At 41.5% G+C, this 13,004-nt stretch overlaps 1 protein-coding gene across 7 annotated transcripts in view; it reads left to right on the forward strand.

Moving 5' to 3' along the window:
- Nucleotides 1-13,004, forward strand: part of dmd (dystrophin) — a 316,485-nt gene that overhangs the window by 291,604 nt on the left and 11,877 nt on the right. For 2 of the 7 annotated variants that reach the window (XM_085150972.1, XM_085150969.1), the window contains 4 exons: nt 54-297; nt 2,935-3,049; nt 4,309-4,398; nt 8,425-8,671. The exons of 2 other annotated variants lie outside the window; for them this stretch is intronic. In XM_085150972.1, coding sequence (XP_085007098.1) covers nt 54-297; nt 2,935-3,049; nt 4,309-4,398; nt 8,425-8,543 — 568 coding nt within the window. In that variant the 3' untranslated portion in view covers nt 8,544-8,671. Of the gene's footprint in view, nt 1-53; nt 298-2,934; nt 3,050-4,308; nt 4,399-4,702; nt 6,323-8,424; nt 8,672-13,004 lie in introns of those variants that run through there. 3 more of the 7 variants (XM_085150970.1, XM_085150973.1, XM_085150971.1) reach the window with 3 other exon arrangements.

The raw sequence follows: 13,004 nt of genomic DNA on the forward strand, positions 1-13,004 counted from the left end.
CCACTACCAGAGCTTGTAGTAGGAAGTGACCTCATTTCTGTTCATCTGTGCAGGAAACTGCAAGCAGAGTACGACCGCCTGAAGAAGACGCACGACAGAAAGGGTCTTTCCCCACTGCCATCGCCCCCGGAGATGCTGCCAGTGTCACCACAGTGCACACGTGATGCTGAGCTCATCGCTGAGGCTAAGCTGCTACGGCAACATAAAGGCCGTCTAGAGGCCCGGATGCAGATACTGGAGGACCACAACAAACAGCTGGAGTCCCAGCTTCACAGACTGAGACAGCTCCTGGAGCAGGTATGCACACACCTGTGCTGCTGTGAGGGGCGGGGCTCACCTGGGAGTAATCAGGGTATCATATTTCAGCCACCAGGTTGCATCCAAGCAGTTGCCTTCTAGTTATGCTTTGCAAAGAGCGCCCATAAAAACATCGCTGCCGCCACTGTGGGCGTCTACTGCGCCACAAGTGCTCATCAAGTTTGATCTGAACAAGCCGGTGAGAGTGTGCGACATCTGCTTTGTGTCAGAACGCGGTGGTATGGATGTCTTTCGACCTCTGACAATTATTCAAGCACGCCAGGCGAAGGGACATCAGTAGCAGGACATGTTAGCAAGAGAGTCGCAGACATTTACGGATCATTATCTCTACAGGCTCGTCTAAATGTTGTTTAGCAAACATTAAACATGCTTTTTCTTTGGACTCCTGCATTTTAGACATTCATCCAGCTGATGGCTTTCTGGGGCAAATGAATAAAATAAATTAAAATCGATCATTTTGAGACCCAAACTCTTTACCTGAGGGGATACTGTACAGTGTTTGACTCTGGATCTCTTATCTTGTTTATCGTATTGTCTACTTGCTGTTTATTGAGGTTTTCTTGCTAATAGTTTGACTGATTTATGGCCTGATTCATAAACTTTTTGTTTTGTGAATACCATCGTTTTACCATTTCCTGTGAGTATAGTGTATTTCTTTTTTGTAATCAGGGTTCGGTTCTTTCCCTCCTTATGCTGCGTTTAAGCTCTATTAATCTTGATTGTTCTGCTTTCCTTTCATATGCATTTTTTTATTGTTTGGCTTCTCACCAGTTTGAACAATGCTTGAAAGAGGAGCACGATCAGATAAATCAATAGAACCAGTGATACCATTGGATATTCTGTGGCGCTCTCCTTTTAGCACAAAGAAATAGGGTTAGTGGTCAGGGGTAGGGTTGCCAAGTCCAAGAAGACCATTAAAAGGATCGATCCTTTCAGTAAATCTAAAGTTTCCAGCACGGTGGTTAGCACTGTTGCTGCACAGCAAGAAGGTCCTGAGTTCAGTTCCACCATCAGGTCTTTCTGTGTGGAGTTTGCATGTTCTCCCCGTGTTTGCGTGGGTTCCCTCCGGGTACTCCGGCTTCCTCCCACCGTCCAAAGACATGCAGCTTGTGGGGATAGGTTAATTGAGTAATCCAAATTGTCCATAGGTGTGAATGCGGGAGTGAATGTGAGCATGAATGGTTGTCTGTCCCTGTGTGTTGTCCCTGTGACAGACTGCCGACCTGTTCAGGGTGTACCCCGCCTCTCGCCCTATGACCGCTGGGATAGATTCCAGCACCCCCCGCGACCCTGAAAAGGATCAGCGGAAGCGAATGGATGGATGAAAATTTATTGTTGTTTTGAATTTTCAAATCCATACAAATTGAACTATGTTCAGAGAAATCTAATGTCCTAATTCTTCATGAGCTTGTATCTCTATACTGCATAATATACTTATTAAACATAAAGTCAGTGCTTAAGTAGGATGATGAGATGTTGAGACAAAAGGACAATCTCTCACTTTTGGATGTCTGTTAATTTCTTCCATACAGTGAGCTCCTGTTTTTTAATTCAATTCTGAACTCTGGGTATCTTACCCAAGGATATTTGGCATATCTCTATATTTCCAAGCAGAAATCCAAATCTTCTTGATTCCATAATGAGCAGCAAAAAAGCCAAAAAACACAAACCCAATTTGCAGGTTCACAGTTTGGGGAGCGGATAATCCTTCTGGCATCTCTGCTGGAATTTTTTAACTGAGCATCTCATGCTTGATCTTTTGATCTCGCAGTAGATGAAGGAAGAACCTGTATTTTTCTTCACCTAACTTTTATATCTGGTCTTTCTACCCTCCCTCTCTTTCTGGGCGTCACATCTTCTGAGAGGCATCTGGCCACACCCACTGAGACATCCAATCACGTTGTTGCGCTGAACTGCAAAGACACGAAGTTGAACGCAATAGATGTTAATCCATCTGTTCCCTTCTGGTCAGCTGACTCAGTCTGTAGCTTTGCTTTGAAGTTCAGGAAACTCTGGTTTCTTCTTTTCTCTGCTTCAGAAGCTCACTCTTCTCCTTGGTCCACTCTTCTTCCACTCTCTTTGTTTTTATTTCTTTACTTGTTTGGATCTAATCACCCTTTTCTTGATGGAAACCCTCAGCAGGTGTTTCTGAATATTTCTTATTGTTTGTATTTGGAAAAACTGAGGCCCACACATGTATGCAGCCTATTGTTAGTCCTTGTTAGGTAGTATTCCTAAAGATGTTTAGGAATATTACCTAACAAGGTAAACGACAGTTAAACTTTACTGGATTTGATCAAGTGAGTTTAGACTATTCTTCAGTATCTGCTGATGATAAAATGCTCTTAAGCTGGACGTCAATTCCAAGTAGCTCAAGATACTGATGGTCTCTGATTTTCATCAGTGAGCAAAGAGCTGAGAATAAGCAGGGTTACAGGGTTGTTGCTGTTGTTTTTATTATCTTTATCTCTTTATAGAAAAAAAACCTACGTTACCTCAACATGCACTTTATTTTATACTGTAAATATATCTGTATTTATGACTGACTCTAAGCTCTGCACAACATTGTACAAACAGCAAATAAAAGATGCTGTCCTTGTATCATGTGTGCCTCAGACGGATTCCAAGGTAAACGGCACAGCTCTGTCCTCGCCATCCACCTCCTCTCAGCGCTCCGACTCCTCTCTCCCTCTGCTGCGTGTGGCTGCCAGCCAAACTACTGATACAATGGGTAAAAACACCCACACATCCCTTTATATTCTTTCATTTACATCCACCCTTTGTGACGCATAGACGGTATAAATAGATTTCTGGTACCTGTAGATGTACCTTGGACATCGGTTTACATGAGACAACACACAAGCTAAAGACTTGCATGTGTGTTTCATGGTGTGTGTGTGTGCGTACTAGGGCTGCCACGATTAGTCGACTAGTCACGATTAGGTCGACTATCAAAATCGTCAACGACTGATTTAATAGTCGACGCGTCGTTTGAAGCTTTGTAAGATCACAAAAGACGCAGGAATAAGTAGTAGGATTTAAGAGTGTAATAACGGACTGAAACAGAAGATGGCAGCACTGCATGTACAAGGATGCCAGCTGCCGTTAAACCCCGAAGAAGAAGAAGCTGTGTCCCAGAATTCATAGCGCAGCCCAGCTCAGTTTCCAACAATGGCGGCAGCTAGTTAGTTTTAATATTACTCTTATTATTCTTTCTGGGTCACAAAATAAACGTTGAACATATTTTCAGGCGAGAATGTAGCTGTGTAAACCTCAAATATCTGCTCAGTTTATCAAGACACCACATATTTTCAAAAGCGCTCCGACGTTTTCGGAGACGTCTGTTAGCCACTAGCTCGATAGCTAGCCGGGGGCTAGGCTAACTAGAGCCGTGAGAACACCGGACTCCCGGCTAATCGTTTTCAAACCCACTGCGGTCTTTCGCTACTCAGGTTAAACATGATATATAAGTCACTTAGATAACTTAAAAATGTTATTGTTTGGCTTTTTTAGTATTTTATTTGTTCCTGAGTAAATCAGTTTGGCTGAGATTAAAGTTATAGTTTTTACACAGCTGAATAAACGTCAAGCAGACAGCTGATTATCAGAAGTGTGAGATGCTCGAGAATTTACTCCGGTGTCCTGTTATATTTTAGATAGCAAGGAGTTTATTAAACTTCACTGAAACAATCTGTAAACTTCATTAAAATTTAATAAACTATCATCTTGTCTTTATTTTTAGTTAGCACAGACCTGAAACACTTAAAGCTGTAAGCTAATGATAGTTATATAAGAGCAGATGCTGCTGATGCAATAAGCTGTACGTTTTACGTCCAATGGATGATGATCTGATTAGTCGACTAATCGCAAAAATAATCGGTGACTAGTCGACTATCAAAATAATCATTTGTGGCAGCCCTAGTACGTACGTGTGCTCGGGTCAGTACTCGTCAAACTATCCTTAAACGCTTTGTTTCTTTTCTGTTTCAGGTGATGATGAGCTGTCCAGCCCATCCCAGGATGCAGCTGGGCTGGAGGAAGTGATGGAACAGCTCAACAACTCTTTCCCTCAAAGTCAGGGTATGAAATAATTCACCTCTTCTGCAGCAACATGCCTCCTTTTACTGAAACTGAACTGAGCATCTCATTTATATGAATAATTATGCTGTGATTGATGGAGTGCTCAGGTTATGGGTTTTCAAACACTCTTCTGCTTTGTTGAAGAGTTCCTTTCAATTACATACTTATATCAAACTTTATCATAGCTGTAATTCATCATTTAAGTGTCACCTTCAAGCGTCTTTCTTCCTCTCTGTTACCAACACAAGATGATTTTACTTTCTTTCTTGTCTTTTCTTTCTTTCCTCCTTTTTACATGAGCTAGAAGGGAGAAAGGCACACCCATGAGAGGTTAGTGGCTTACCTTCCTCTTTCCTTCCCCACTCTACTGTTGCACGCTTCTGTTACTGCTGTATCAGTACCATGTTTGCAACACTTTTTGCCCTAAAAGATTATGGTTTAAATGTCATCTGGAACAGAGCCGAGCTCTTAATAGAAGTCTAACAGCTGAAGAAATTATTCGGAAATTTGGGCATATTATGGCAGAGTGGAGATGACATGGTGCAGTGATGCTGTGGGAAAATGTAAATATCTATCCTCTTTTGCTTTTATTTCCTTCCCCCCTTTTCTGTCGCACCACAGCAGTGCTGGACTGGTAATCTGGCATACTGGGCCACTGGCCCTACAAGCACTGACAATGAAAATGAACTCATGAGTTCAACCAGCCCTTTCTCGACCTTCGCTGTGCATTCACGCGCCGTGTAGAACAGAGAAAAAGAAAACTGCAGCAAAATGTCGAATTAACCAACATCTTAGCTGTCAGGGCTGCTGATGCACCGCCAACAGGAAGCTACTGTTGCTTAGGCTCTGGGGTTCAACTTCTGACCAGTATGTAGTCAGGGTCTGTATTTTCCACACTATAAGGTGCACTTAAAATCCTTTCATTTTCTCAAAAATCAGCAGTGCTCCTTATGTATGAATTCTGATTGTGCTTACTGACCTTGAACCGATTTTATGTGCTACACGGCGCTCAGCTAAGCTAAGCTAAGCTACGTAGCCGCACTGCTGGATGGATTGTTGGTGCATTACGGCTGCCGTAGTCAGGAGCCTCGCGGAGGAATCTGGGTCCTAAACTCCGTCTGTTTCAGGTCCCAAAGCCAAACGAACACTGCAGCATCACTGAGAGTTAAAAACTGTCTAAATTCTTTCATCTTTAATAAAATGATCAGCGTTGCTGCTTTACCAGGTGTAACAATTAAGTTATACATGCAGGCATCCATGAAAACAGGATTTATTCAATTTAACAGAGTTAGAAGTTAGCAGGAAGTTAGCTCGCTAGTTTCCACCTAAACATGATATAGCATGTTCTGACTGAGAGATTTCTGGAAATATTAAAACGTACAGCGCTGCTGTCACTTCCAACATAAATGAAGACATAAAACTAAACAGCAGTGACGTTTGTAGGGTTACTGAAGTTGGGCTAGCTGGTATATAATGATGTGCTACGTGATTGCTAGCACCACTGCTATGTTAGCATAGCATAAACACAGTGAAGCTGGAGGATGAACGCTAACTTTTTTCCACTCAATAAAAGTTAACATGAGGGTTCCTGATGGTTAGAGACAAATGCAGTCACATGGCAGGATGCTGTAAACCGACCAAACTTCAGTCAGGAGAACAACTGAGTTAATCCATCCACAATACGAGGTTAGTCATTAATATACTGCAACAACATGGGAATAGAGTAATAAACTCTGTTGCATTTTTGAATGCTACTAACAAGTAATTCCAGCGAAAGAGATACATGTAGAGGATATGGGATCTATGGAGTTTTGGAAATCCAACATTTACACTTATGGTGAAACAACTAGTAGCTTTGTTCCAACATCTGGAAGAAGTAACTACTATCACAACTAGAGATCGACGAGGTACAAAACAAATGCTACAGCAAGGTGGAGCCAGGACATTAGGTCATTGGTGAGATGTCATTATCCCCACCCTCCATGATTGGGTACCAAGCACCACAACTGATGTGTTAATAGCAGTGAGTGTGAGCTGTGACTGTTAATCATAAGCATAGAAAAAAACGTGCTTTTTTGAATGAGACATGAGCATAAAACCCTTTTAAATTCTGCACGAGAGTAGAAAATGTACTAATCATGGCAGCACAGGAACAAGTGCCAAGCACAAGATCCATAGAGGCTGGGGTTCACACCACACCAGCTGCAGGCTCTGCAAAGACGCCCCTGAGACAATCGAGCACATAACAGCAGGTTGCAAGATGCCAGCAAGCAGGAGATACATGGAACGCCATAATAACCAAGTGGCCGGCATATACAGGAATATTTGTGCCAAGGATGGCCTGGAAGGTCAAAAAGGATGCACCCCACAGTGTGGTTGACAATAAACAAGCTAAGCTGTGCGATTTCCAGATAAAGACGGACAGACTGGTGATGACAAACCAAGTGGACAAGCAGAGATAGACGGCAGTAGTGATAGATGCAAAGTGAGGCAACTGTTGTTATTATTTGGCGCTATATAAATAAGATAAAGTTGAATTGAACTTGGCACAGTGATCCCAAACTGGGCAAGTGGCTGTCCCAGTGCGTGTCCCAGTCCAGCCTGCACCATGGCGCCTGTTTTCACCATAGGCAGTGGAATGTACAGTCTGCGCTATGTGTTTACGTAATGGCTGCATATACTTTCATAAGATGACGCTGTGACACAAGTTCACAGCACAATGTGCCTGCAGACTGTTATTGCTTTGTTGTAGCCTTTTAGCAGCTTCTGTTTGTTAATTGATTTGTTTAAGAATAGAAACTTGTGGGTTTTGAATCTGAGTTTCCAGTGTGGTGGCCTCAGTGTCTCTGTGGAGGTCAGGGTCGCTCTGAGCTTTAAAAATGTGCCGTGTAGCTTATCAGTTAGTTTTAAAGTGGATTTAAAGGCAAATTGTTTACAAACATGTTCAGATATGTTTTTCAGACACATGCCTCTCCATTTTCAGAGGAGATCATTAAAGTTGGTGCATTGAGCTGTATATTTAGTAGACTTAATAAACGATTTAATTCATCCTTTTATTTTCGACCCCTGGTAACCTCATAAATTCAGGAGCTAGCAACATAAATGTTCCACATTTTGTCAGGTTACAGCCTTGTTCCAAAATGGATTAAATTCATTTTTCATCTCAAAATTCACACACAATAGCTCATAATGACAAGGTGAAAACTGCAAGTGCTGAAGCACCACTTAAAGCAATTACAGGCTTTTTAAGTATGATGCTACAAGCTTGGCACAGCTGTTTTGAGGCAGTTTGTCCCAATATTCTTTGCACAACCTCTCAGGCTCCGACTGTTTGAATGGGGAGCATTAGTACACAGACATTAGTACACAGACATTAGTACACAGACATTTTCAGATCTCTTCAGAGTTCGGAGCCAGAGGCTGGGTCAGGGTTGTGACTCTAAAACGTTCAGAGTGGTCCTGAAGCCACTTTTGTCATCTTGGAAAAGGTCGAGACCGCACTGGTGCAAGTTATCATCAAGGACCCAACTAGTGTCCTGAGCGCATTTTTGAGTGTCATAGAAAAAGCTGTGAATATTTCTGTACATGTTATTTACATGCAAGAATTTCAAGCAAACTTTTTTCACTTTGTCATTATATTATATTATATTATATTATATTATATTATATTATTTGTGTGCAGAATTTTGAGGTAATTGAACAAGGTCATGCCAGGAAATGTCAAAATGTGCTGTGAACAAACGCAAAAACATATTTCTGCCAGCTCCCATTTAGTCACACGACTCTGTATAATTCAGCAAAGAAGGGATAGAAGCAGAGTATAGTGTTTACATTGTGATATTCAGAGTTTTAACAGAGCTTTAAATGTTTTCAACATTTTGAGCCCTCATTATTTCATAAATATGTGAAAAGTGCACAAAAAAAGGAAAATTATAGCACAAAGATGACGTTTTCATGTCGTGCAGATATAATTCTTGTGCACGGGGGGTTCAGGTGAAATTTTCACTGTGTTCTTTCTCCCCTCAGGTCCCAGCATCGGCAGTTTGTTTCACATGGCTGACGATCTGGGCCGTGCCATGGAGTCGCTGGTCAGCGTGATGACGGACGAGAGGAGCACCCAACAGCACGAGGCCCTGCACTTCTGATCCTGCCTTCAGCCCTAACCCCCCCTCTCCTCCATCCCTCCCTACTTTCCTACCTATCGCATGCTTTTCTAGTCAAAACAACTGGATTGGAAACAGTTTACAAAGAGAATATATATATAACATTTATTTTTGTGAAAGATTAAAGTTCCAGCAAGGTCTCATCAAAAAAGTACATGTAGATTTCAGTAGTTTCTTAAAATGTCCTGAAGTTGTTTTATTATGAAGAGAGGCTGTTTTGGGGTTTTGTTTTTTAACTTCTATGCAATTGTACAAAACAACAAAGGGGCTATGGGCCGGGGTCGAGACACAGAGAAGCATGGTCATATATGTGCCGTCTCTTTGTGACTGGGGAACTACATATTTGTATCAAAATGAATGATTGAAATAATAAGGGTGCTTTGTAAGAGAAAACATGTCTTTGTAAAACATACACTACTGTCAGAGTAATGCAGACCTACTGGATCTTTAAAGTAGAGCGTCTGCAAGACTGTGTGGATGTGTGTGGTCGTGTATGTGGTGGTGCCTAAATTTCATACTGCAGTCCTTTTTTCCTAAAGGTTGAGAAGCAATGGAAGAGGTCAATGAAAGGAAAATCAATTTGCAAGTCATTTAATCATTTAGCATTATAGCAGTTAAATAAACACTTCCTACATTATAGCAGCTGCTATAATGTAGGAAGTGTTTATTTGTCTTAAACATGGCTTCTGAAGCCAGCCTTTGCTTTAGAGACACAACGTTTCTTATGGTTTAATCTGCTGCAAAGCCTAAAAAAAGAAAAGCTAAGATTTAAGAAAACTGCTCCCTTATCTCATTTTCCATTTTACTCTTTCCTCGTCAGCTGCAATCATTCCTTCATTTAAAAATAAAAGAAATAAAGAAAGAATTAACAAATTTGTACCTAATTAAGCAGAATGACTGTCATTTGACAACGTTTTGCAGAATCACGTTTTGCAGAATCACGTTTTGCAGAATCACGTTTTGCAGAATCACGTTTTGCAGAATCACGTTGCCAAGCAGCTCCTGCAGGCTGCTTCCTGCCACAGCAGGTCGCTCTGTATGTTTGAGGACACTGAGTGTGAAACTCTTCCAAATCAAAGGTGTCTGTTTGGAATCCAACTAGCATTTTTTTGTTTATTGAGCAGACGTGTTAACCACATCAACAAAGCTGCGAGGATTTAGTGACTTCATCCACTGTGGTGCGTAACACTGAACGAAGCCGACACAAATGGTAAATGGCCTGCATTTGTATAGCGCTTTTCTCAGTCCTTAAGGACCCCAAAGCGCTTTACACTACATTTAGTCATCCACACATTCACACACTGGTGATGGCAGCTACATTGTAGCCACAGCTGCCCTGGGGCGCACTGACAGGCGAGGCCTCAGCGTGACCATCTCTGATTTTATAGTGATTGTTGTGAAATTTAAGCTTAATGTATAAAATACTTTTAAAGATTTAAAAGTATCGACTTATGTCAAAGATAAAAGCCTAAAGAAGAAAATAAATTCTTAGTTTCAACATTTGGTTTGTTGTTTTTCCACTTTAGTAAATCAAACACATTTTAAATGATTTGCAAGTAATTGAATTCTCATTTTATTGACATTTTAGCCATTGAACAAGCTTTTGGGGAAACACGATTGTGCTTCTTTTTCTGTATATTTGTGTGTGTGTGTGTGTGTGTGTGTGTGTGTGTGTGTGTGTGTGTGTGTGTGTGTGTGTGTGTGTGTGTGTGTGTGGTTTTGGGTGACAAACTTTGTGTTCTATTTGAGTTCTTTCCATCCATTCATCCCTGTTATTATTCTCAGTTTTCACCTTATTTACTGCCCAAAGGCCTCATTAGATCTGTCATTTAAATGACAGAATGTGAGAGGACTGCGCTGCAAAAGCAACCTCGCCTCTTTCTCTCGTGGAGATGCAAAGAAAACATGCATGAGAGCAGTAAAGTAAAAGTGCATCACCTGAGAAGTCAGAGAAAGATGTTTGGTGCAAGAGGCGTTTCTTCAGCGATGAAGATCTGATGGTGTCCCTCTCTTTCTCCATAAGTACTTCCTATATCCTACATCTTCTTCAGAATATTAGTATTATCTAGTTTTCAGCTTCAGCTCTACATTGGACCGATCTTGGTTGTTGCACTGACACGTGCAACGTGAGAATTTCATTTTTAACACAGCTTTCCGACTTCAGCAGTACTGTAAGAGTAGAGTCTGAGCACTGCAGCGTTACACGGCTGCTAGATTGTGAGGGTTTCTTGAACTATGAAAGAACGTTTAACGACTGGTTAAATTGAGTTTGTGTGAATCTTCAGAGGCAGTTTGTGTTCTCAGTCCTCGCATTAATAAATTGCTAGCTAATTCATGTCAGAACTATACTGTTCAGTAAATGCACTGTAGGAGCCTCCAGCCTGAATGCCCAGATGCATCTATCCATGCATCCCTGCATTAATCCCTGTGCACTACTGTCAAACCTGGGATATACTAAACCTTTTTCTATGTGGAGGAAGTATTTTATTCTAGCAAAAGTTACGTTTTTTCCTTTGGTTAAAGGTTGTTTGATTTTGTGCTGTGTGTTGTGTTTCAATTAAAGCATGTGTGACTACAGGAAGTTCATCATTATTTAATATTTAACAACTCAGAAGTATGTGAAAGTGGTGCAGTATTATGTGCATGCGTGTTTTGGCATCGAGCATTATCCCCGAGATGTTTCTGGCACTAAGTTTGATTTGACAGGTTTTTAATTAACGTTTGTTTCAGTCTCATCATTTTTCAAATAACATCCGTACTTCACAACATATCAGATTCCACCAAATATATGCCTTACTATTGTATTATAAAATGCTTTACTGTATATCAATAAAGCACGCAGTTATACTGGTTTGACTCAGACTTGATTTTTGTGAATTAAAAAGAAAACGTAAACACAGGATCCTGCAGGAAATCTCTGCATGAACGTTCTCTGTCCAGAATATGAACACTGGCATCCTTGAAACACTGACCTTCATCCTTTGGATGTTGATGTGCTGCTGAGTCTGGTCCTGTCGACGTGGCTCTTCTATGTTGTGCATTTATGGTGTGGCTGTTTGGTTTCTACAATATCGAGGTCTGAGGAGGACTCGCTGCACCACACAGCACACACTGTTGTTTAGCTTGTATTTGTGTTCCTTCCCAGCTCCTTAGACGACCATGACCTGGATGACAGAACCTACACAGGTTGAAGAAATATCTCCGAGTCCTGTTTCTCAGGGTTTGCTGCGATAAATATTCCCGCATATGATGAGAGTGGATCTGGATACGTAAGCTGACAATGAACCACTGAAAAGGCAGCAGCAGAGGGTATGACTTACATGTGGGTGTTAAACAGGCAGTGTTGGGAAGGTTACTTTTAAAATGTATTCCATTACAGATTACAGATTACATGCCCCAAAATGTATTCTGTAAAGTATTCCGTTACGTTACTCAATGAGAGTAACATATTCTGAATACTTTGGATTACTTAATATATTATCATGCTGTTTACAACTACATGAATGTACTATTGCTGTGATTTATTACTGTTACTGAAGGTCCGCGGCTCCGAACCGTAGTAAAGGGACCTCTGGCTAATACGGTGGGTTCGTGTCGGCTCGTAGCTGAAAACTAGCTTTACTTTGTTGTCTGGGTCAACTTTGCTAGCAGAGACAGAGAGAGGCGTTGAAAGGCTGCTCCAACAGAACTTATTGTTTCAGAGGAAAACACGAACACGGTGTACAGTCGAGTCTTAATAGCTTACTTACAACTGGGCTCGTCAGGCTCTCTTCTTGGCTGCAGTGGTTATTATTATATTTACATGCTTCCAGCTCCCGTTTCTGCTCGATGACAGCTCGTACTTTTCCTTTTTCTCCCTCCCTCGCTCACAGACACATAACGTGTATGGCAGTCCATTCTCCCTGCAGCACGGACTACACTGCCCATGATGCTACATTCTTTAGAGCTATACCTGTAGCATTCTGCCTGTTAGCTTAGCACAACAACAACAAAAAGGCCTCTCTCACCCAGGAAACACGCAGAGAGAGAACGTCACCCTGTAACCATGGCAACCGTAACGCTGCCTGGAACAACAGAACGTAGCTGTCAGACAAAACCCAAACAGTCCTGACCCGCCACAATATGAAACAGGGAAGTACCGCCGTGTAATCCATTTATTTCAACAAAGTAACTGTATTCTAAATACCACCTTTTTAAACGGTAACTGTAACGGAATACAGTTACTCATATTTTGTATTTTAAATACGTAACGGCGGTACATGTATTCCGTTACTCCCCAACACTGTAGACAGGGACAAAAAGTATTGACATCAGTCGTCTGGAAGACACTGGTGACAAACAAAGAGTAAGACATAAACACACAGGTGATCAGACACTGTAGGGCAGAGGGTCTCAAACTTCACACACATTGACGTGACGTTACCGTTTTTGTTTGGGAGGATT

The sequence above is a fragment of the Neolamprologus multifasciatus genome, chromosome 23 (genome assembly GCF_963576455.1).
Source record: "Neolamprologus multifasciatus chromosome 23, fNeoMul1.2, whole genome shotgun sequence".
Classification (NCBI taxonomy): domain Eukaryota; kingdom Metazoa; phylum Chordata; class Actinopteri; order Cichliformes; family Cichlidae; genus Neolamprologus; species Neolamprologus multifasciatus.